The 24,331-nt window shown below is 37.3% G+C and overlaps 2 protein-coding genes across 8 annotated transcripts in view; both read right to left on the bottom strand.

Moving 5' to 3' along the window:
* NPNT (nephronectin) overlaps nucleotides 1-10,322 on the bottom strand; it is a 63,999-nt gene extending 53,677 nt beyond the window's left edge. For both annotated transcript variants that reach the window (XM_084517231.1, XM_084517232.1), the window contains exons 1-4: nucleotides 10,259-10,322; nucleotides 9,357-9,419; nucleotides 7,844-7,942; nucleotides 7,586-7,727 (exon numbers count right to left, since the gene is read on the bottom strand). In XM_084517231.1, coding sequence (XP_084373357.1) covers nucleotides 7,586-7,594 — 9 coding nt within the window. In that variant the 5' untranslated portion in view covers nucleotides 7,595-7,727; nucleotides 7,844-7,942; nucleotides 9,357-9,419; nucleotides 10,259-10,322. The remainder of the gene's footprint in view (nucleotides 1-7,585; nucleotides 7,728-7,843; nucleotides 7,943-9,356; nucleotides 9,420-10,258) is intronic.
* A 3,543-nt stretch (nucleotides 10,323-13,865) lies between these two features.
* Nucleotides 13,866-24,331, bottom strand: part of GSTCD (glutathione S-transferase C-terminal domain containing) — a 69,033-nt gene continuing 58,567 nt past the window's right edge. For 4 of the 6 annotated variants that reach the window (XM_084517225.1, XM_084517226.1, XM_084517227.1 and 1 more), the window contains 4 exons: nucleotides 23,219-23,352; nucleotides 21,355-21,385; nucleotides 17,209-17,278; nucleotides 13,866-14,957 (listed from right to left, as the gene is read on the bottom strand). In XM_084517225.1, coding sequence (XP_084373351.1) covers nucleotides 14,821-14,957; nucleotides 17,209-17,278; nucleotides 21,355-21,385; nucleotides 23,219-23,352 — 372 coding nt within the window. In that variant the 3' untranslated portion in view covers nucleotides 13,866-14,820. Of the gene's footprint in view, nucleotides 14,958-17,208; nucleotides 17,299-21,354; nucleotides 21,386-23,218; nucleotides 23,353-24,331 lie in introns of all 6 variants that reach the window. The other 2 variants (XM_084517229.1, XM_084517230.1) reach the window with 1 other exon arrangement.

The following is a 24,331-nucleotide window of genomic DNA, read 5'->3' as shown; positions in this document are numbered from 1 at the left end:
CCCATAGAATCATAAAATATCCCGAGTTGGAAGGGACCCATAAAGGTCATCAAGTCCAGCTCCTGGCACCACACAGGTCTACCCAAAAGTTCAGACCATATGACTAAGAGCACAGTCTGAATGCTTCTTAAACCCCGACAGGCTTGGTGCTGTGACAACGTCCCTGGGGAGCCTGTTCCAGTGCGCGACCACCCTCTTGGTGAAGAACCTTTCCCTGATACCCATGTCCAGTTTTAAACTCTGCAGCCAATGCCTGACACCGTTTCCTTTCCTCTGGAAACCAAACACTTCAATGCAAGAAAACTGTTCCATGCATCACCTAAATCATTTCATTATCACCTCTGTGAGCTGTATGTATGCATACCTGGTGGTCAAAATGAGAGAAGAAAACTGAGGCACAAGTGAGCTGTTTAGGATGATAAGCAATTAAAAAATATTACTTACACGGTAAAAAATACACAGTCTGGAACACCCCTAATCAACAGTTTACTGCCTTTTTCATGGGCATGAAGTGGATAGAAACTTTCTGTTTAACAATATTAAAGGTTGCTGACAGATTCTTAAAGAAAAAGCAAAAATCAAGTCATCAAATTACTATCTATAACAAAGTAAAAATACAAAGAATAACACAACGGGGAAAGAGCCACAGATGTCCTACAGAAGATAACAGTAAAAAAGCTGTTAAGAATCCCAAAACCACAAGGACGTGAGCTGAAACCAAACTTAACCTCACACTTTCTGCTATAACTTTAACAAAAGAAAAAGGCAACGTTAACTGATGGGATCTCCATGAAGACATGTTCTCAACCACAGTTCTAATGTAAGCTAATTTAAATCAAGCAGGCTGTTTTGTAGGTTACCTGAAATAATCACAGACTTGAGTTTTCTCTTTCTGCTCAACCTTCATGTGTCCAGACTGCAAGCTATGGCTTCTTCGACTGCTTAAGAATTTCAACATAAAAGAACAGCCATACATCAGCCTGAAAAGTTATCAATCATCTTTTGGACAAAAGAAGAAAATGAGATCAATCTGGCACAGCATGGATTCAATTGATTCTGCCCATGAAATACACTCCTAACAGCAAGAAATACAGTGGTAGATGCAGAACCAGAAGGAAATGATTTACAGTAGCCTAAGAAAACAGCCTTGACTACCACGCTGTTTTTATAACTTTGTTTTTCTCCATGTCTTAGACTCATTGCCAATATCAGGAAGGGAAAAAAAAAAGTTGCAGACCCATACACTAATACAGGTACGCTGTCTGACAACACCTTTCCAGGGAAAAAGTGATCAAGCACTATTTGCATCTGATTCTTTGGACTGTTTTTCTTTTTTCATACTGAACCTGAATTGCTGTGTAAACTCCAGTAAAGATGGAATAAATTAGGTTAAAATATATATATCACTCTGGGTTCTGGCATTCCTTCTGTTTCAGTTGGTTTCAGGCGTTGCAACTTCAGTTGCCTGAGCTGTAGCTATGTAGCGAGATGCATTTTCTCATACTGGTTGCTGATAAATCGACTTAGACCTACCGACCTGAAGGCGTTTACATTGCTGTTCTCCAGAAAAAAATGGGCTTGTCTAATTCATCGAATTGCTTATTTAATTTCCATCTTGTTTTGCCATGCAGATAATTCCTACTACATTCTGAGATGTGGGGCATTTGGGGGTAGTAGGCAGGAAAAGCTATTATAGCTAGTCAAAGGGAAAGCTTTCAGGAAATTACAATAACGATTGACCAAGCTCCTCTGTTCAACTGTATGCAACTGCAGTCTCCAAAAGAACTTTTAACAGTTCAATTAAGATGGGCAGTCAATAATTTCTACTGCTGTTTCACAGAATGGTTGAGGATGAAAGGGACTTCTGGAGGTCACCTGGTCCAACCCCCTTGCTATGCAGCATTGCTGCATAGGTCTGCTTGCCTGGGTCCATGTTTGGAGGACTTTCGAGCATCTCCAAGAAAGGAGACTTCACTACCTCTCCGTTCAACCTGTGCCACTGCTCAGTCACCACCTTCGTAGATTTAAAAAAAATAATAATAAAAATATATTTTCCTGACAGTCACACAGTACCACCTGCATTTCAGTTTGTGCCCATTTCTCCTTGTCCTGTCACTGGACACCACTGAACAGAGCCTGGCTCTGTCCTCCCTGCATCCTCCCCGCTCTCATTTGGGCTGTCATTTTTCATTCAGCTGTAACTACTTAAATACCATGGAGACGCCTTTCAAAACCCATCAAATACAAGCAGAAAAACCCCAGCAGCTGTTGGAGCAGCTGCCCCTGCCAGCATACAACCCAAACAGAGCCTAGGACAGTGGATGCAGCTCTGGAAGTCCCATCCTGCAGGGAATGCCCCAAGGCTGGGAGAGGTTTTCTTTCCTGCAGGAGGCGTGTGGATGCTGAAGAGCTGCACCACCAAGTGGAAGAGTTACCACAAAGTCAGCAATCTGTGCGATATCAGAGGCAATGAAAGAGATAGACAGGATCCTCTAGGATATAAAAGAGCTTCAAGAGCCCCAGACCCCAAGTGCAGTGGAGATAGGCAGAGCCTATCCCTCACAGAAGATAAACAGTTCAATATTATGTCAGCAAAGGTTTTTAAATGGTAATGGACTGGGACAATCCTGGGTCAGGTCCCCAGATTCTGTAAAATAAATAGTTCTACTAACCTCAGTGGAACTAACCATTTTTATTATTAAAGTTTTCATATGTTTTAAGTCAAAACCAAAACAAGATCCAATAGAAGTACAATCTAGCAACAGTTGCATACAGCACGTGGCTGGTATGGTGATTATTGTATAGCTGCTGCAAGCCTTTTAATGCTTTTCAGCATTACAGGGTTTATTTGTGGTTTTCATTAGGTAGGACGTGAGAGACATCAAATTGTCCATGGAATTCCTGTCTTCGGAATACGCTATGAGAGACAAGAGGATGCAAAAGATTTACGATGGGTTTAAGTGCTCAGTATGAAAGGAAATGAAGCAGTTTCTGGGTTATCTACAGGTCTGGTAAACAGTTACTGACTCTGCTAAAACACTGCAGTAACATTCAAATTTGCTTTGTAGTATGTTTTTGAAGCTGTATATTCAAAAACAGTAACTCTAAACAACACTTCTGAACATTTCTACAGGTTTGTATTGATACTTTTTGAGAGGAGATGATAAATTTGGGGCTCAGTTTTAACATACAATTGGACACGTGCCTCAACTGTCTAAATGAGCCAGCATTCTCCTTAACTGAGATCTCCATAAGCCAGAGAAGTACAGTAGTTCTGGCTGAGATGGACTGGGAACTGCAGACAAAGTTTTTTTTCGTCAGGAATAAAGATATCCTGCAGTAGAAAAAGTGAGAAAATTTCAGGAACAGAAAACAAAATGTGACTGCTTGTGTGAAAGGAGAGGGAAAACCTAAGAAAGAGGCTGGAGCAAATCTGCTGACAGTTTTTAGATCTGGCTTGCAGACCACATCGAAATGTTCTAGGACAAGCGAAAAAAAAGTCCAAATTTAGAGGGCCCTGTAAAGCTTTAAATAGCAGAATCCACAGGTAACAGAATTAATGACATAATTAATGAACAGGCAGAAGATGGAGCTAGCACAAAGGGGTAAGAGTTGAATTCTGCCACATTTAAGAAAGTGTTTTCTTCCTTGTCTCTTGAACAAAAAAAGTATTTTGTTCTTGTCTCTTTACTTCTAATTCATAAATAACTGACTGGTAACAGTGCTTGCTCAAGTAGGGGAAATATTACAGCTGGAAGACAGAGAAGAAAGTGCCTATAAAAAGCTCTACCTTCTTTCAAGAACTATAGCCTAAAATACTCTGAAATATTTTGCAATGATCTGAATAGTGTAATTGTTAACCTTCAAACTCACAAACTGCCAGCTCTCCATGGCAGAGGGAAGCTACAGAGATAAATGAGCTGTCATTTTTCCTGTGAGTGCAGATAAAGAATGTCAGCTGCCCACCAGAAAATTAGACTGGCAAGTTTGCATATGTCTCAGTTGCTGCTTTTAATGAAACTAAAAGCAGTGACCATATAAAGAAAAAAAGGAACACATTTAAAGCATCTTAAATCAGGAAGCAATCAAATTAAGTCCACTTAAAACATCAGATTTGTTAGTACTGTATATGATATTAAAAATGCTAATCTCTGGTTCTTGGCTCCCAGAAGGTCACCATTTTAGGGCTCAAACCAACAAATATTTGAGCCCAAACCTAGCTGTATCGAACTTTTAGTTCATTTACTTTACGGATCGTTTCTCCAACATCAACAGCATTACTGACTTGAATAAAAAGTGAGGTGTGCACACATTTGTAGGGCCATTCTACACATCATATGCAATCCCAAAGAACACTGCATTGGTGTGCTACAAAGATGTTTCATTAAGCAGACAGGTCATGAAGATACTACAGAGTCCTCCTGCATGTAGGAGCCTGACTGATTTTCTCACGCTGACAGCACAACGGGCTCTGAAGTTCAGCTTGGAATTAAATTAGCATCTTCTGGTCTGGATTATTTCTTTCTATTCAGTTTCAAGGGTGTCAACTGCAGCTTCAGATTGCTTGGTTCAAAACAGAAAATTACTAAACAAAGAAAGGCATTTTTTTAACCTTCCTAAATATGTGGAAAATGCACATAGGGGAGACAGACAGCACTTACAGAAACCCTGCTATGCTTCAGGTAAGGCAAGAGTCTAGTAGATTTGATCATCTAGGCACAGAAGTGCTACTGTTCTACCAGAGCCTGAGAGCAATAGCTAACAACTTCCTCTAACTGCTTTCTGCACTGCATTGACTCCTCTCTGTAGATGGAGGCAGGTATTAAATCACAACAATTTTGTGCACATGTATGCCTGTATTTTCATGGTTAACAGATGATCTTGAAAAAGACAAAAGCATTTTTCAAGATCAGATGCACGAGACTGACTATCCTGAAAAATTTTTAAACTGAATTTTCTGGTGATACAGCAGCAAGTTCTGAATTAGGATGCAGAGTGGAGCTGTGTTAACCCCACAGCTTAAACATTCCCTCTTCTTTCAAGCAAGGTAAGTGCTAACATTGAATGAATTGCAGGAGTGACATCCTCCAGATTGACAGTATACATGTCAATAGTATTTATTCTTGTAACAGGAGCTGTTATATTTACTAATTGTGTACAGATATCCTGCTAATGTAAGATTATCAGGAGCTGAAATTGGAAATTCTCCCCGTAAGGATTATTCAGCTGGAGCATGTTTTATTTTTGAGGGCCTTTTGGTATTTATTACAGAGCATATAAAAGTAATCCAACTGTAATAAAGATTCAGAAACTAACTGAAGGTTTCAAATTGCATAATTGCTTTAAATCACTTTTAAAAAGTTTCTCTTCCAGATTCCTACTTTGAACATGAAATGTTACTCCAACACGGATGAGACATCAATTTATAACCAAATGTTTGCGTGTAATGGTCAAAGGCAAAAAAGAGGAATTAAATGTTTATTTTAGTCTTGATTTTCATCCAGTACCTTGGGTAATTTATCCTGAAATTCTAATTATATCTCCCAATACAAGCACTGCAAATATGAAAACTGGGAGAAAAATATATTTGCTAGAGCTTTTTCCTCTGCTTTTTCCAAAGTAAAGAGATGGTTGCGGTCAAATTACTTACTGAAAAGAATTCAGTGTGTCAGCAATCATCCTAACAAAGACAACATGGCCATTTACAGTATTGTTTAACTATTTCTATAGTCGGTGACCACATTAAACGGGTATTTGAATAGGAACACGCCAGATTAATAAAAACAACCTTCGTGGTGCCAAGCATTAGCTATTTCTACAAAATTAGCTAAAAGCATGCAAAACCAATGTGCAAAAATACATACACCTACTACAACTCCTGGCGTCAGAGGCAACTTACGTGATTTTGTTTAAGAAAGCAATGTCAGTCAGATAGACCAGGAGTTACCAGCTCGCATCAGCCAAGCAACACATACATGTTATACCTCAGGAAACGTAACACAGCATGAGCATGAAATCAAGTATCTGTTCATGAAAGAAATAAAGCTGAAAGAATAAAAGTTGATTTTAAGGAATCACTGGAGACCTCAGGTGAAAGGAAGGCACCCGGGATTTGCATCAGGGATTCAGATCTTTGATTCTTCTGGTTGCCAATACTGGTCCAGACTGGAGGCCTCAGAGAAAGGAGCGACAGTGTTGTTAAACAAGCAGCAGTTGTCTCAAAGTTGCTGGCCTAAGTTCTAAAACATGAGGTTTCCATCCCCCATGATCCTTCCCTATTGTCTATTTTAACTATGGATAACTTCATTATAAAAAAGAAAAAAAAAAAAAAAAAAGCTATTTAAAGGCCTGATTTAAATCTTGGCTCGGTGAGTCTGTGATGGGGAATTCCACTGGCTAAGCAGAGATGCCACAAAGAAACACACACATTATAAAAACTCTTACCTCAAAGCTTGCAAACTTACTGGTACTCTCACAGCTCTACACTAAGCCCTGAATTGGTTACATTACCCTAGACCACCACTTTTGTATTTTCTTTGCAAAACAATACAATTCTTTGTATGTAAGCTGTTAAAATCACTAAATGATTTTCTTGACCTCCTGCATGTGTTTAGTATGTATTTTTATATAAACTTAATGCAACCAAGTAGTAGGTCAGCTTGTCATCAAAAAAAAAAAAAAAAAAAAAAAAAAAAAAAAAACCACACACACACAAAGGCAAACAAAAAAAAAAAAGAAAACACAGGCAGCTCTTACATCTAGCAGTTCAAAAAGCCATAGGTAACCCAGAAATGGTCCACAATCCAGGAAATACCAGATGAAAAACCTCTCTAGAAACAGGCAGAGGGGAGGAGAGGGAGTGAAACAAAATTGCTAGAGGGAGTGAGTTCCACAGCTGGAGTATCTCAAATAACCATCCTCCATTCAGCTCAGCCTTCCCTTCCCACTTTTACACCCCACTGCTCCTCTCCACATGCTTGCACCAAACATACCCTGGCTGTCTTGAAAATATTAGGCTAAAACATCTGATAAAAATCAGATGTTCTTCAGTGGCATAGCTACTCTGCGGTGTTTTTTTTTGTTGGTGGTAGTGTTTTTGTTTTAATGAGTAAATTAAAAGTGAATTCTAGACTTGTTCATGTTTATTTCATACACCAGAAAATTTAATTTCCTCCAGGTTTAACATTTCCCATCATACCGTAGCCACAACCTGCCTCCCCTTCTTTGAAGTTGTTCTGTAACCCGTGCAAGTCTATAGGACTAGATGGGATGCATCTGAGAGTATTGAGAGGCTGGCTGAAATCTTCACAAGGCTGCTTTTTGACAGGTTGTAAAGCCAGCAGAGGGCTGGCTTCCCCAATGACTTCAGAAAGACAGTTCTTACAGCAAGAAGGACAACACAAGCAGCTCCAGGCAGGTCACCCTCACTTCCATCCCTGGGAAAATTATGGAGCAAGGCCTCTTGGAAGCCTTCAAACCTGCCAAGTCAATCATTTCCATTTAACTTTGTAGCCTCCTTAAACAACAGGTATCGTCTTTCAGCACAAGTTCTAAAAGCACCAAAATTCTCTCTCCCTTTCTTTACCTGCAGCATTACTTTAGGAACAACTGTTCTGGCATATCAATCCTTAACCATTCCAAAATATCTGCCCGGTACACCTCGAACTGGAGTCATGCCAAGGTCTCTGATATGCTACTGTGTTGGGGTCAAGAAAATTACTGAAATCCTAAGGAAAAAAAAAACACAAACTGGGAAACGCATCAAAATCTGGGCATCAAGACAATGCTGGGGATAAAGGAAAGCTAACTTAAGTTTTCTGTTCTATTGCAAAGATGAACTTACTCTCACATTGTTTTATCTAGATCTGCCTTTTCCTCTTTGTTGCTTTCACATTATGATGCTGACTTCGCCTCTTCTGTCCATTACTGGGCGGCTGCATCTCTTTAATGTAGAAGAGAATTATATTGCAATATTTGAAAGCATTTGAACTCTAAATACAGGGTGATACCCATAACAGTTCATAGTAACTTACTTTATCTTCATAAATTTGGAAATAAATTTCTTTCAAAACCCTCCATTTTTAGTTATGCTAAATTACATTTATGGTTATAAATGCAGCAAAAGCAACCAAATTCTCATAAAAATGTTAAAAATTACAACAATGACATACTAGAAAAAAGGGCACTAAGTACACCAGCATGTTATTTTAAATTGACACTTTAATGCTCAGAAAAAGCAGTTAACAATTAAAAATATGCACGGAATGCTGCTCCAACACACCCAGAGTAACAATCTGGGTTAGAAAGCTAGCACTAAAGGAGGGGGGAGAAATAAAAATGAGTGCTATAATAGCACATTAAGAGAAAGATAAAGTGATAATTACTTAGGACTGAAAGAAGTGTAAGCATTTTAATGTGAACTAATGTTTTTGATGAATTAGAGTTCACAGAAATATTAATAACGCTTTCTAAAATTAGACCTTGGCTTCAGCATATGAAAGAAACACAGCTAAGAAGTGAAAATGCCTTTTTGTCTGTATGCTGCATCTATTTCTAATCCTTTTACAACTAGCCTGCAGTGGTTTACCCAAATTTTGCAACCACACATATAACAACATAATTATTGAAATTATTTTAGTTCTCACATACGTAAGATTCTCCTGACTTCAAACTCATTTAGTTGCACTCTGATTCTGAAGACATGCAGAACAGAGATTTTTTTCTAAGTTTCAATAAATGTAACTCAATCTTCAGCAATTTACTAATACCATATTGGGCACCAATGTTAACAAATGGATTTCAAACTCAGAGATGCCCATGGCAAAGAAGGGATAATTAAAAAAAAAAAAAAAAAAAAAAAAAAAAAGGCAGTATCAGCCGTGATACAAATTGGCAAAAGTTTTTTCTGTGCTCCCGTGTACTTGCTGTGAATTAAACAAACCACAGGTGGCAGAGAATTGTGTGGGTACAGCAGATTTGAAAAGGTGAACAAATGACATTGTGCTGATGTGCTATCACCACATCAGCAGCAGCATCCAACATTAAGATTTGTTAAGTGAAAAACAGTAAAGGTTGGTCTCAGCAAGTGGCTTATCCACATATTTTGATTAGGATGTGGCTCAATTTTTATTTTTATTTTTATTTTTTAACATTTTTGTGGTAGATCTGATAAAACTGGGTTGCAATACATCTTACATGGTTTTGGCCCATATACACGTGCAGCATCTCATGCCCATGAAATGCTTCCTTAGTGCTAAAATAATCATGTATCCATTGCAAACATGCTTCCTATTGGACTGGGGACACTTGGTACACCTCTTCAGGACATCATTGCTTTATTATGCATTGGTACTTACATAAACTATGACCCATGCCACTTGCATGTCTTCTCTGCTCTGCAACTACCAGCTCTATTGGGTCTGTGAAAGAACAAAGAGCTCACACTGAATAATTTTCTTCAAGTTCTGCATTCTGGGCCCATTTTCTGTTCTGCTGTATGAATGTCTACTTTAGCAGCTTTGAGAATTGCAAAAGATTTCTGCTGTTGTTCAAATCTAATAAATGTAAAATAGGTCAAGAGCTTTTCATTGAATGTCACGACTCCAATACAGTATACAGATTCTATTAGCCAAATCTCAGTAAACCTCAGAACGTCATTTTAACCCCCGCCCCCCGAAAAAAAAGATTACTATTAACATATGAAACTATCTCAAATGTTCTTAAAATAGAAGCCTCTTAAAACCTTTCAAATACCCACAATAGTGAGGTCTAAATATAGAAAGGTCTCAGCACATAAAAATAATAAGTCAGGTGTCATGCACATTAAAGTCAGTGGATGAAAATCTATTATCTTGGAGATGCATCATGGAGAGTTACCATCTTCAGCACAGCCGTGCCTTCAGCCCTCATGTATGTTGAGTAAGTGTCATCCTATTGCTTAAAATTCAAGGGAACTCTTTCACTCAAGGAAGAATGACCAATTTATCACAATCAATGTGATAGTAAAACTGCTGGAGCAATCTACCAGGCAAAGACAGAGGCAGTGTCACCTCCTGGAAATAAGATTTAATGTACGAGCACTGGAGATAGTTACTCTTGGGCTGTCACCAAGAAACAAGACTAATTCAAAGTAAATTTCATTTGACATATCAGGTTCGTGTTTCTACATGACACTGAAAAGCTTTTTCCTTAAAAAAAAAAATAACGCTAAAATTAATATTTATATTCTTTATTAGTGTAACTGTATCATTTAGCAGACCTGTTTCAATGGCTTCATCACAGCTGATGCTGTACGAACTTATGAAAGACCAGCAACTGTCAGGTTAAATAGTCTGAAGGGGAAAGAGCACAGCATTAGCAATAATTTCTTCTCCAAAAATCACTGATTATTTAATCAGTTAACGAGGAAACCTCCAATACTATCACTCACTTTGCAAAAACTGAAGTGTTCCACAAGCACCGCTGAAAAAAAAGCGAGAAATTCAAACAGTCAAGTAAAATAATTTTGAGTCACAAATTAGGAAACATCACTTGACACATATAAAGTATAAAAATTGTTCTGTTTTCACTTAGAAATGTCCTGAGTGATTTGTTATACAACTAGCCTAAATACTTCTCCTTACACAGAAGGCTTATCAGAGGAATTTTGAAAGTCTAGGTGTTTGACAAATGCACTTTTAGGAGAAGAGTGCACAACAAGACACTTCATTATTCATTTAATTTATGTGTGAATAAAAGCTAGAATCAAAGAAAATGAACTTAGTTTCAGTTTTACCATTTGCATATAATCACAGTGTATTATTCATTTAGGAAATGCAATGTATTTTAATGATAGTTGTAGGAAACTGAAGTTTGCTAAGAAACAGCCACTGAACTGAAAGCATGACAGGTAGTTTAAATGCAAGTCTGAGCACAGAAAGTTCTGAGATCGGCTTCCTTTTATTGAAGAGGCATATAACATTTTTTGACACCAGGCATCAGTAACATTTTTGACGCCAGATACGTATGCAGGTACATGCTTGATATCTTGTCCCACCAATACACTTTTTTTTTTTTTTTTTGTAAAAAAGAAGTAATAAAAGTGACAGGAGCTTAGATTGAGACTGTACATGAGGAGTCTGGTATGACAGTCAAATGCTCCTAGGCAAAAACACTGAAAGCAGTACCTGAGAAGGCTTAAAGGAAAATCTGAATTGTGCTTTCTGCAGACAAATACACTATTTAGTCTGAGTGCCTAAACCAACACTTCAGTCATTCTGTTATCTTTTGTTAAGTAATGCTCCTCTAGATTTTTTTCTTCTTGATAGCGTGTAGCCAAACGATTATCCATGTAAACTCAAAATCAACTGCATGGCATTTTGCTGCAGATTACTTACAGCCCACAAACTTACATAGGCATATACACGATCACACGGTTCTGATTATTCAATGAAAACATCAACATAGAATGTTACCTAGAAATGTACCAATAAAAAAAAAAAAAAAAAAAATCTGATGAGCATTGCCTTTCCAAACTACAGATCCACCAGGCAGCTGAATATCAAGCAACAGAAACAGAAAACAACCATCTAAGATTTATGTTGACCTTCTGAATTAAGCATTTTACGTGCATCTTGGCAAGAACAATAGATGGGTAATACTGACAACGTGCAACTTTAATTTAAATAAAATAGACTGGTTTAGCATAGTAATAACAACACCATATCTTTTTTTCTTTTCTAATTAAGATAAAGCCAAGGAAATTAGGGCGCACAATGTACCTACCAGGAGTGCCCCTTGTATACTGCCACCTCTGCCAAAGACTGCAATTCTAACACCTCTTGGAAGAAGACCAAGGAAGCAGATAGTATGATAAAGACAGAAAGGAAAGAACAAAAATAAAGATGCATGTACACACAGATGACTAACTTTAACATACAGATGAGATCAGTGCAATCTGGTCATCAGCTTCATGTTACAAACTTGCTTTTTCCAGCATTACTGGCTCCAAGGGTAACATAAAACAATACAGGCGAGACAACAGAAAATTATGACTATGTTAGGACAATACTTTGTTCACCCTACAGCTCATCCCAGTGGGACCAAACAGCATTCAGGCCTGCATCTTAGACATTAAGCTAGCTGTGTGTGCAACAAGTTGTGGGAAGAACGATTGTTCACTTCCCAGCACTGTGATGTCCAGTCATGCTGCTTAGGAAATTCTTGGCCTCTGTTCATGTCATACCTTTTATGTATATGGAAACATAACAAATCAATGTACCTTAAAAACTAATGAGTTCACATTTCTAGAGCAAAAAGATGGCACCGAGTGCTAATTTAATCTGTGGCAAAATACCTGTTAACACCTGTTAAAAATGCTCTCTCCTTTCTATACTTTTGTCATCTGCTTCTCTTCAGTTTTCAATAAACAAAGCATCAGTGCACCACAAGCATAGATCAGACTTTACCAGTCGTAGTAAGGTAACTCCATCCTTAGAAATGAGGAAGATTCAGTCCTCCTGAGAAAAAAGGAAACAAGAGCCCACTGATGCCCGTAGTGGTAAGGTCACACAAGAACGTCACATTATATAAAAACACAACACTACTTTTGCAGTTCTTTCTACTTTTTCTTCTATAAACCTTTTTATTTTTTCCCCTCTGAAGCTCAATTCTATGTGGGGTGGCAGATTTTCATGGCATCAGTGGGATTTTTCCAGTCTGCTGTCACAATGTAAAATAATTCACTTAGGTTACAAGTATGCACACCTATGGGAAATTAGCTCACTAACATGAAAATAGGTATTTAAAAAAAAAAAAAAAAAAGAAACAAAAATAACCGAGATTGGTACTGGGATTCTTGTTTAGCTTTAGCTATTTTTCCTAACTGACCTAAGCATCTAATAACCTGTTGGACACCTGCCCAAATAAAGCTCCTGCACCACCTCTGCTTCCAAGAAAGAGTTTTGCCTGTTTAAAAAAATCATTTTTTTTTTCCCTCATCTTGTATTCAGTGGCACACATTTCCTATGGCACATCCCAAGTGCATTCCTTTTCTGATTTCTGGTAGATCAAAAAAAATTACAGATGATTGAGGTGGACGTTGTAGAAATTTCAAATCATGTAACAGCACAGTTTTTTGCTCTACTGAAAGCTAATTATAACTGTATAATAATAGAACACGTCAAATACACATCACCACCATACCTAAAAGACACACATTAGTATCCATTGCCCAGAGCAGAGTAAAACTTTGTGAAAATCCTTACCATCAACAGCAAAGATTCAATCACCTATCTGACCTTGATAAGTTCTTCCTTCTTCACAAACATACTACCTGGATAATGTTCAGATTTGACTTACTTCTGACTTAAAAACCTGAGTTCTCACTGAGCAAGCGTATCTCCAGGTGAAACCTCCAGGAACACCTGGTATTGCCACGTATTTTATACTTGCTATGTTGCTATGCAATCTTCCAGCTCCCAGCTCCTCCTGCTAACTAAAAAAGTTACAGGAAAAGTACTGCATCGTTCTCAAGGATTCAGGTTAAAGGTACCATTTAATACAAACTTGCTTACCTTTGTGCTTCCAAATAAGTGTGCAGCTTCCTTCAGTCTTCACATTAAAACAACAAAAAAAAAAAAATAGATCTTTTAGAGAGAGAACTTTCATGAAGAATAAAGCATTTCGGGATCCTTTTTTTTCTCCCTCCAATACCCGTTGCTGTTTTTTTGTCACACACGCTGACCAAACTTCAGATACATTTAAATTACTCCATGGCAAAATTTGCAAATGTATGAAACCCACAATCATACAGGAAAAATACTGTTATAAGCTCTTATCCATTGTACTAGTGTTAACAGACAATTTTAAACTACGGTAGGAAACTGTTTACTAGTAAAAGCACAGAAGAACATTTATTTTCATTTTACAGTAACAAGTCTGTTGTTGACCTTTTCAAATGGTTCCACAACTGCAACTTCGTTCAAATTTAAATTGAATATAAAAATAAATGAAGAATGTGCGTACAGACACAAGCTGGTCTTAAAAATTGCATCTGACAGCAAGTCTCTTAAGAATGGAAAGCAATCCACTTCAACTAGTAGAGGTGGCAGTGAAGTAGCTGTTTGCTGATATCATCACTAGCTCCTGTTATCTTGTCGATGGAGAAATAAGGGTTTTCTTTCTTTAAATACTCACTTTCAATTGTCTGGTTACAGAATTACTGTGTAAAATTCAAAGATAAAATTTTAAATCATTTTTAAAAGGATTATTAGGTTAGAGTACATTTTTTTCTATATACAGAACGATGATCAAAGTATTCTCAAAAACTTTTACTAAAAATAATCTTGCTGAAGTAGGATGGAATTCTTTAGCGAAATCAAGCCACCACCTGTCGCACAACCTTCCTCACTACCACCATAAATCCCGTCTGTTCCTCTAGTGATCTGCATAACTGGCTGATAACTGCTCTGCCCATGAGCACGAATGAAGGTTTGAACATGAATACAATTTTGAAGCAGCCAAGACAGCTCTACTGCGAAGAGAATCACCTTCCCTTCTCTAAGACCACCTTTTTTCTAAACCTCTGCAGACAGATGGGATACTATCAACAGTTGTAGAGACTTCTCAGCAAGAACCACCAAAAGTTGCCTAATGACACATTACAAGCTATAATTCCCTGCATGCAGTTCATTTTCTAAAACTTTTCATGCTGCTTCCTTTTCCAAACACAATGGGTTCAAGATGCATGATGTCTGCTTCCCAGCTATGCTTGGATCTGCTGGATGTTGTTACGCACTGAGGATTTATGTTCGACTTCAAATCAAGTATGAGCTTCACACTCTAAGTCGGGGTGCCCACAAACATATTGTTCTTTGGAGAACAGCTCTCTGGCTCCATAGATATAACTTGGACAGAGTAGTTACTTCCTTCTGCAGCCCAGGCCCGATCGAGATCCACAAGCCCCATACACTGCTTGCCTAAAATGAGAGCAAAGGAGAGCATGGAAAATCTAAAAATATAGAAACATTACCAGAAACATACACTTCAATGTCAGGAAAATGCATCACTACGTTATCTACAGAACAAGTTCCGAATCTACTTAAAAAATATATTAAAATCTATGCTAATCTGTTTTACTTCAAATAGGCAGTCATTAATAGTGCTAAGTCACATCTGTCTTGTAACCCTCATTTAGCAACGACCCTGAGAAAAAAATATTAACTCTTTACATACACACGGAGAAACACAATAAGCACAACTATTTTGAAGTATTTCCAAAACTTACAGAAAAATGTGTGCATTAACGTAAAAGTGACAAGAAAAAAATGGCTAGTTTTTCCCTTAGCTCTCAAAATTGCTAAGCATTTACTTCCTTTATAACTGTAACTGTTTTCCTACTGTAGTTTCATCTAAAATCTCAAAACCTTTGGATACTGATTATCAAATGAAAGAATAAAATACAGAACAGTGATCCAGTTGATCTGAAACCACACAAAGGTAACTGTTTATAAACAAAAATACTGAATTACTAATGGAAATTAACCTTATCTCAGATTTATCTGCAAAGAAAGGGGAAGGAAAAATTCAAGTTTTTTTGTTTTTTGTTTTTTTTTTCTTAAAAATTTTATGATACAGCCATGATAAATTGACAGGGCCATTTGGTTTTATCTGTTTACTCATTTTAATTGATTTCTATGTTTTGAAATACAGAATTTATCACATCATGTTTTCAGCAGTTTGCAACTCTTGCAAAAAAAATTTAGCACCTCCCTGAAACATTTTAATTGCTGATAGTCATACACTCTTGAGTCATGAACAAGACACAGTCCTGCTTCAGACTCAAAGCCAATGTTTCTGTCTTTTTCTTGAAAGAACTGCACAATTAAATATAATTTTTGGCCTGAGATGAAGATAATAGCCAGGAGTACTCATATCCTGTCCCTACCCTAAACTACCCTGTGTAATTGTGTATTTCTCTCCCTTGAATTTATACAGAACTTGGTTGCACGTATCATTAATAGCTCTGATATGCACCTGGGAAGTGTCTGTAGAAGTTTAAGGTTTAGGTTTTGAAACAGCAGTTTCAAATCTGAAACAGAAAAGTGGTCTTCAATGGTCTTCAATGAAATGTAGTGTTATGTGGAACTAAAAACAATATTATACTCTTTAGAACAGAAAAAGCAATGACATTTCCTGTACGGAAAGGAAGAATAGGATTTACAGTTGTTCTTTTTTTGTTGTTGTTGGTTTTTTGTCAGTGAAAAGCACATCAAAGTTGCATTTGTGATGAAAAACTGCAGTTTCAAAGAGAGAATAGGCAAAAGTTACAACCTTTCAAAAATGTTTGAGTCCTCTTCCAATTTTCAGTACACCTGGTAAGCATCAGGAAAAAACATGGGGTGCTATGCTGGTAACTAAAGACTGACTTTTTATTTTTTGTTCACAAATATTGTGATGATAGCAAAAGAGCTGACAAGTTTGTTATAAAATAGATATTGTTATCTCAGTATCTGTACTACTTTCTTTTTGTGCAGTGAATATAGGAGATAATTCAAATTCTTCAAAAGAAGTTTTTTTTAAAAAAAAAAAAGCACAGTGATTATTTGCTCCTTCTGCTTTAATATACTTAGGAAGTGTTTCTTGTGAGCCAAGGATGGAGAGTTAAACCCTTAGAGTTTCCAGCCTCTTCTGTCTTTTCTGACCCAGAAGATTTTTTTATAGTTTTTTTTCCTAACATTTCTACAAATGTAATGAGGTGGGACAAATAGGTTTGTATGCTCTGAAGCCTGTCTGTACCAAAAGTAGCCCACGTTCTGCAGTGTAGCCTTGTTGTTTCCAGCTGGCATGGATGTTTGCCCTTCTAAACAAGTCATCACAAGCAGGACAAAGGGTTCAGACTGCAAATCACAACCTACAGAAGTGCTTTTAATGCAAGATGGACTGGCAACAGAAAGACTTCAGTAAAGTTTACAAAAACCTCACCCTTTTTATAGAATGATTTGGGAGTGGAGGAGAAAGTGGAAAGGCAATGAAACTCAGTGAAATGCAAACCCTCTAGCTTATATTGATCATTCGGAATGAGGAAAATATTTTCAGTATCATAGTTCAGAACAGCATAGAGAGAAATGTGAAGAAACCCCAATTTCATAAAACATTAAACTATTTCTTCATAAAGCAACATATTAATAACACTGCAATAGTCTACATAGCAGCTGCAGAAATTCATACCTACTAGCCTGCGTTCGGGTGGAAGCTGAACAGCTGTCTGATCTGCAAACCTGCAAAGGATCATGTGCTCCTGTAAGAAAAAGTAAAGAACTTTGGTCCAGTAGCATTTCTCTCTTTCAAGAAAAATCTAATTAAATGTTTGTAAGTACTAAGAACTTCTGTCACATAGAACACTGTTTCTGGAAAAATAATGCCTGTAAATCCTAATTTTGATATTGCTTTGGCTTGTAAAAAAAATTTGTAAATCAAGTGTTTGTAACCATAAGCAGATTTCTACTCAGAAGGGTTTGTTTCTTGCTAAAATTCCTCCAAACGTCTGCAGCAGCGGAACTGGATGTAACGTATGCAAGACTGCATTTTTCAAAGGCATATGTCAGACTTATTTTGCCCTCAGCTACTGTAGATCAAAAACAGCCTTCTTTTAGCACAGTCATCACTGGGCAACATGACTGCATCAGCGAAGGGTCAAGACAAAATTCTTACATAGGTGACTTGAAATACTGGATCGTTTCTCCTAAGCAGCAATTCTGAATCAAAGAATCACCACTTTGTGGCGACAAACTTCCTTTGCTCTGCCAAACCCATCCAGGATCAACCTAAAAGGTCGTGAAGGAACTTAAAAGTTTCTGCAGAGGCTTCCACGATAGCTGCCACTGAGTTTTTCCTGTCTTGGCACTAATGGGTATGGTGTGGTAGAGGGTTAAGCCACCACCTTGCTGTCTGCTTGGATGGGGCCAGAACCCTATCCTCAACAGCCTTCAAAGAAATGCCAGCTGTGCTAGCAGAACGGTTTCTCAGAGATCAACCTAGCTAAGGAAGGTGAGCTAACCAGATGGTGACAGAAAAAGCCTTGAAGGTATAGCACTGAAATTAATGCTCTGCTGACAGCTGTGCTATTTGGGACAGCTGCAGTATTAAGTATAGGACAGAGTAAATCAGAACCAGTTAAGAACTGCACAACATTCCCAAGTCTCCTATCATGTTCCTATCATGTCTCCTATGCTGGGATGGGGAGAAAACAGAAACAGACAACAACAGAAGCTTTTTTTTTTTTTTTTTTGCTACACAAAGCTTCCACAGCTACATATCTGAAAATGAACATGTGTCTTGCATCAAAAGGAAAATGTTTTTTTGATTCCTGACTTATACAGAAAGATGATTTTAAGGGCGTGGTTGCTGTAACAGATGGAAAGAGAGACTTCACCTAAGGATACTTCAGCTTCCTTCAGTATCCTGAAGTAAGGATACTTCAGCTTTTTAGTAAGGGGAACATAAACATCCAAAAGTCTTCATTTCACACACACAAAAAAAACTGAATGAAATCCCATCTTCATATTGAATCAAGATGGTAACTCTCTCCACAGTGCACTCCATCCAATTCATGTAATTGCAGACACCTGACCACAAAACAGTTTACTCGCAGATTTTCAAATAAAATACAGTAAGACATTATTGCTACTTTAAACTCAAATTTTAGTTATTTCAATAAACACACAATATCCTGAGGCAGAGATGTTTGTTTCCTACTACAGATAACTCACATGAGGGTTTTCAGCTCACAGCTCCATAACAAATTTGCAAGCAAAATGAGAACATGCTATAACATATTTAGGACTCAACATGTTGTATCAGTCAGTGCAGTTTAAATACGGCTATTTCTGTAGTACAAAAAGAGCTGAAAACCTTTAACCCAGATATAACCACTGGGGAACTGAGAAGTAATGCCACAGGCAACGTGGCTGTTCTTAGGGGTAGGCAGCTTGAGAAGAAGAAGAAGGGTTTCACAGGAGAGGAAGAAGGTCAGAGATAGCCCAGAACCCTTCACCAGTCTTTAGGCACTCGGCACAGCCTGGCTCTTTGCAACAACAGGATCTCAGCTCATTCAGCTAGACCAGAGCCCAGGTAAGACTTCCCGCACAACCTGGAAATCTGGACTGGCCCTAGTGCCTTGGCTTCCTACAAGAGATGAACCTTCAAACTAAACTAGAGCCTGAGGCATAACCATCTCTTTTTCCCATGATATAACCAGTAAATTGTCACACTCCCTGTTGGCAGAAATGAAGATAAAAGTAGTTTTAAAGTATCAAGGACAATGATTATAAACTGCATAAATGTTGGGCATGTACAAGCAGTTATTTTGCCTTTAGAACACCCACAGAAATGCCTAGTAAGTTTCCAGAGCTGGATGTCCAAAGTAATTCCTTCTTACTTTCCAAATTTCCTACATGGACAATGTCTTGAAAAACAGAGTCTCAAAACGTATCACGGTAGACATCTACAGCTACCGTCACCTTATTCTTTATAGCTATAAACTAATGAGTTACAGCACGATGTTCTCATCACAAAAAGTTTTGGAATTGCCAGACTTCTGGATGTCTTTTTAGATCTCACTAAAATGGAAGATAAGAGAAATGAATTTAAAATGGGAACTGGATGGGGGTGACACAGACGATGTCTGGCTAACACATGGCAGCTTTGGCGACTAGCCAGTAACCTTTAACAGTTTATTAATATGAAATATAAAAAATGCATATAGCTAGCTGTATAACAGAAAGTTATTTATATCTAGGATTACTTGAGGCACCATCGAGCCTAGATCATTTGTATAGACTACTATGTTATTAAGTATTGCCATTGGCCCCTGTGTGCTTCTGCTACACAGACACTGGAACTTCTAAAGTGGTGATAAACCCTGGGACCTACATGTCCATGGATTAAAAGAAAAAAAAGAAAAGTCAGAGCTGCAATAAGATTACACACACCATCCTAACCAAGGCTTCCTTGATTTTTTTATGTCACCCTGTCCCTCTGTAACGTCCACAGGTCTACTTTTAATAACACGTTGGCAAATGAACTTTTTCTAAACTCAAACCTGAGTGCTTGGTGATTATGTGTTAGGAACATGTAAGTACATGGAAGGAATGTTGATCAGTGGAAAATCTCATTCCAGGTCCAAATCCACTATGCCACTTTTATCATCTCAATCTACACAAATTTATTTCCATGTAAATTAGTGAAGTGTACATAAACCAAGCTGTCATGAAGATAAGATTATAATAACTGAAACTCCCTAGTGAGAAGTTTTCTAATGTTTTTTAATGACCTCCAATTAGAGGATTTAAAAAGACAACCTCCATTTTCCTGCTAAATACAGCATCATCAGTACGCACACTGTCACCATTACATTTGGCAATTAGAAATAACATCCTTCTAGCGTATTTCAGGAATAGAGGATTATTCTGCATCTCCAGAATTCATAGGCTTTTCTGGATTAAAAACACTGAGACAATTATCTAGGATTTGACATGTAACCTTAGCAAAGTTTCTATATATCCTTTCTTTTCTTAATTGCAGATACTCTCTTTCCATGCCACACTGAGCGCACCTAACCATCAAACTTCTGGCTGCTCATCACTAACAAGTTTAAACACACCAGACACAGCTTAATGAATTGGTACCAGTTGTCACCTGACCACTTCTCTGCTCTTGTCCTTTTCCACGCCCCAGTTACCTTCATTCTGTCAGATCTGCACACCTCATTGCTTCATTCTCCCACTTTTCCCTCAAGCAATCTCCACACAGACTCCAGATCGAAACACATTTGAATACTTCTAAAACAATTTTGAATAAAAGTTTTTAAAACAATACTGTACAGAATTCTTGATGAAGAGTATTTGTTCTTCCTACTCATTATGTCCAATCTTCTAGACATAAATTAGAGGGGGAAATCTGAGTTTGTCATAAAATACCATCTATAAAAGTAAACATTTTGCCTAAAAAAATGATAGTAAATTTCTACAGTATAAGCATTAGTATTTAAGACATAAATTGGTATCCTGTAATTGTTAAGTGTTGAAACAGGTATATCTTAGGAATGGCTCTTTTATACCTTATGATGAAAAAGAATTAACTGGGGGGAGATACCATGAAACTTTATGGAAGGAAAAAAAAAGCCTTAAAAAATGGTTGGTGGAGAGAACACAACACAACTGTGTCTGTATTACTAATGAACAGATCACATAACACATGCACCCCCTCACAATTAAAAGATAAGCACTTATATTTCATTTGATAAGACTCAGTGAAATGCATGGAACAGCCCCAAACCCCCTCCATCCACTATCCACAGCTGTTTATCTTACATACCTTGTAGGATAAAATTTCTTTGAACTGATTACTGAAAAGAAAAAAAAAAAAGACCAATTCAATTAACATCTAAAAAAGCCAAGATGGAAAATAGAAGCAATTCTTACATACCTGACCCCATTTTATGCAAAACAGCAGTATCCACAGCATACAGAAAGGCATTCAAAAAAACAGAAACCATGACAGTTTGTTCACTAATAAAGGAAAAGCACGTTTGATGTCTTTTATTCTTCTATTGAATTATTCATACAGATCCACTCTTTAAATTATCAAAAATGCTAATGCAGATTTACTGGGTTTTCCACATTTTCACATACTTTGTATTACAGGTACACAACCTCTAGAGGCACACATTTTCTGTGCATCACAAGAGTAAGGTGTTTCTAGGATGGAACTGAATAGGGAATATGGGCAGTATAGGGATATGGGAGGTCTATCACGTTTCATAATCTTAAAAATTAAGGGAAAAGAAGTAAACCCTAAAATATAGCTTGAGCCAAGGTCAATGTTATGAACCACATCAACTCCTACATTGGCTTACACTCTCAGATTTATAATTTTAGCAAACACAAAACCTCAACAATGTACATTTCTTCAGCATCTACAGCAACAAAAGATTCCTAACGTAGTGTGAATTTCTGGACTTCATGATTTAAAATATAACTTGGCAAAAGTTAACAGCATCTAGTCGATCCTACAACAAAATAACAGAGAAAAGTTATATGTCTGTTAACTTTAGAAAGCCTAAAATTTTATTGCCTCTTCCTTAAAAATACTTCTATGTTTTACTCTGTCAGAGGAGAAAACAAAAGGGACACTTCTAAAGAGATGGAAGAATCAAACTGACTAAGAAAGGACTGTAAAATGCAAAGTTTAGCAAACTGACTAAGTTTCAAGTATTTACTCTCCAAGCACTTCTGTAACAGCACACCTCAATAACAGAGAAAGATAGGGAAAATATTTACCATGGAAACATATTTATTTATTTATTTATTTTTAAGATCTGTTGATTCTTTTTACGACAGCACGTTTCAGCTTCCTACTCTAGCAAATATATAGCTGAGTCAATGCTTTAATTTCTAGTATAATTAAATCTGATTCATCTTGGACATCCAAAAGGCAAAGTTCAGCTTTATGAAAATAAAATGAAACAAAATAAAACCTCTCCCCCACCTAGTTCTACCTTAGAAAGCTGCTAGCCTCATATCTTCTGCTACTTTTTGCCAAACTTTCACATTTTATTTGTATCAAAGGCATTAAAAAATTCTTAAGCCTAAGACAAAGAAGCATTTCCAACGTGGCAGATTTGGAGAAACAAAATACCTACACAGTCCACTGAAAAAGTATTAAAACTAGGATCCAAAAAACAGGAGAGCTCGTCTACTTGGGAATAAATCAGAACAGCTTCACAAGCAGTAAACTGTGGCATAAAAGCAGACCCATTTCTTTAAACCGATTGCTTACATCTTTCTCCAACATTAAAATGTCAATTCCCCTTCTTACATTACTTTTCATGAGTTTTCTATTAACTTTGTGATTTCAAGGTAAGAGGTCTGCATATTACATAGATTACCACATACTGTATCTACTGTGTTGAAGGTATAGAGTCTTTTTTGAACTGCTGTGATTTTTTTTCTTGGATAAATCCAGAAAAAATAACCCAGGAATAACCCATCTGTCTCCCTTTCAAGACGGATTTGCAAAGAGAAAAAGGAGGAGATGGTTGCACTGTAAGTATGAATCAATTGAACCTGGACACGTGCAACAATCTTGACCTTAAGTTGATTAATTATGTACTCTTCTATCACTTTCTTTTTTCACTTGAATTGCTATTTTAAAGTTTATCTTGTTAGTCTTAGTTTACCTTCGTGGATATTTAAACTTCACAGTGTTCTGAATGAAGCCATAACAGCACGGGGAGATGACAAAGGCTGCCCGCGCCTTGATGCAATGTTCAATCACCATGTCTGTTGCCACTCCACATGCATGCAGAGCCACCTACAATGTTAAAAACAGAAAACAAAGAAACAAGCACATTCTTTACAGCAATATTCTACATACAATCCTGTTGTAGTATTTTTGATGGATTGAATTAAATCCTTGCAGAGAGTTTAACAATGAAGCTGTTATGCCAAGGGCCTGGTCCTTAAATCCTTGGCTTTGCATTTTTCTCTTTCATGTCTATGCTGAGGAAACTTTATGACCTAACTCCACTTAAGAAGGGAGTCATCAGCACTGAACAAGGGTCACTCACCAAACGTACTCAAAAGATAGGTGTGTAGGTGCACTGCATTGTCCTATCAACTCAACTGTAAATGAAGCTACAGAAAAATTTTAAAAGACAAGCTACCATGGTGATTAGTCAAAAGTTTTTGTTCAAGCCAAAAGGATTTAGAAATACAAAAACCCCCTCTCGTTCCCATTTGTACCTTATTAGATACCAGAAAATCCCAAACATCAAACAAAAATCAAGAACGCGCCTCCTGCAACGTGCTTCTACAGCCTCTCAGCCCTGGAGGAGAAACACAGTCTGCCTTACCCCTAATTGAATATTGTGCCTGCTGCTTTATGCAGCAGTTCAGATTTGTAAAACTGCATTGTTTTCTATGCTTTTGGTTCAGTGTAAATTTACGAAAAAGGTTTAAAGCTGCAAAGTTCACATTTCAAGGTTCAAAGCTGTTTTTCAAGGTACAGCAATTGGGAGATAAAAACTTTGCTCTCAGATGTGGATTAAAACAAAGACTTTTTTGTTTGCAGACTGCTTGATGTAAGCTCAGCTGAGCAGACCATTAATCAGCAGCTGAACTATAACTGCATACAGATGGTAACAAATACTCCTGTCTCAAGCAGAACATTAAAAACTAATATATGTAGTAATTTCACAATGCAATTTTTCTGTCTTTACGAATTTAACAACAAAAATAAAACTAGTTTAAGACCAGAAAAATATGAGATTATCGTGGAATATAATTATAGT

This window comes from Aythya ferina (genome assembly GCF_964211825.1).
Source record: "Aythya ferina genome assembly, chromosome: 4".
NCBI classification, from domain to species: domain Eukaryota; kingdom Metazoa; phylum Chordata; class Aves; order Anseriformes; family Anatidae; genus Aythya; species Aythya ferina.
The sequence above is the reverse complement of the archived record's forward strand: the minus strand, read 5'-3'. Positions and strand labels throughout refer to the sequence as shown.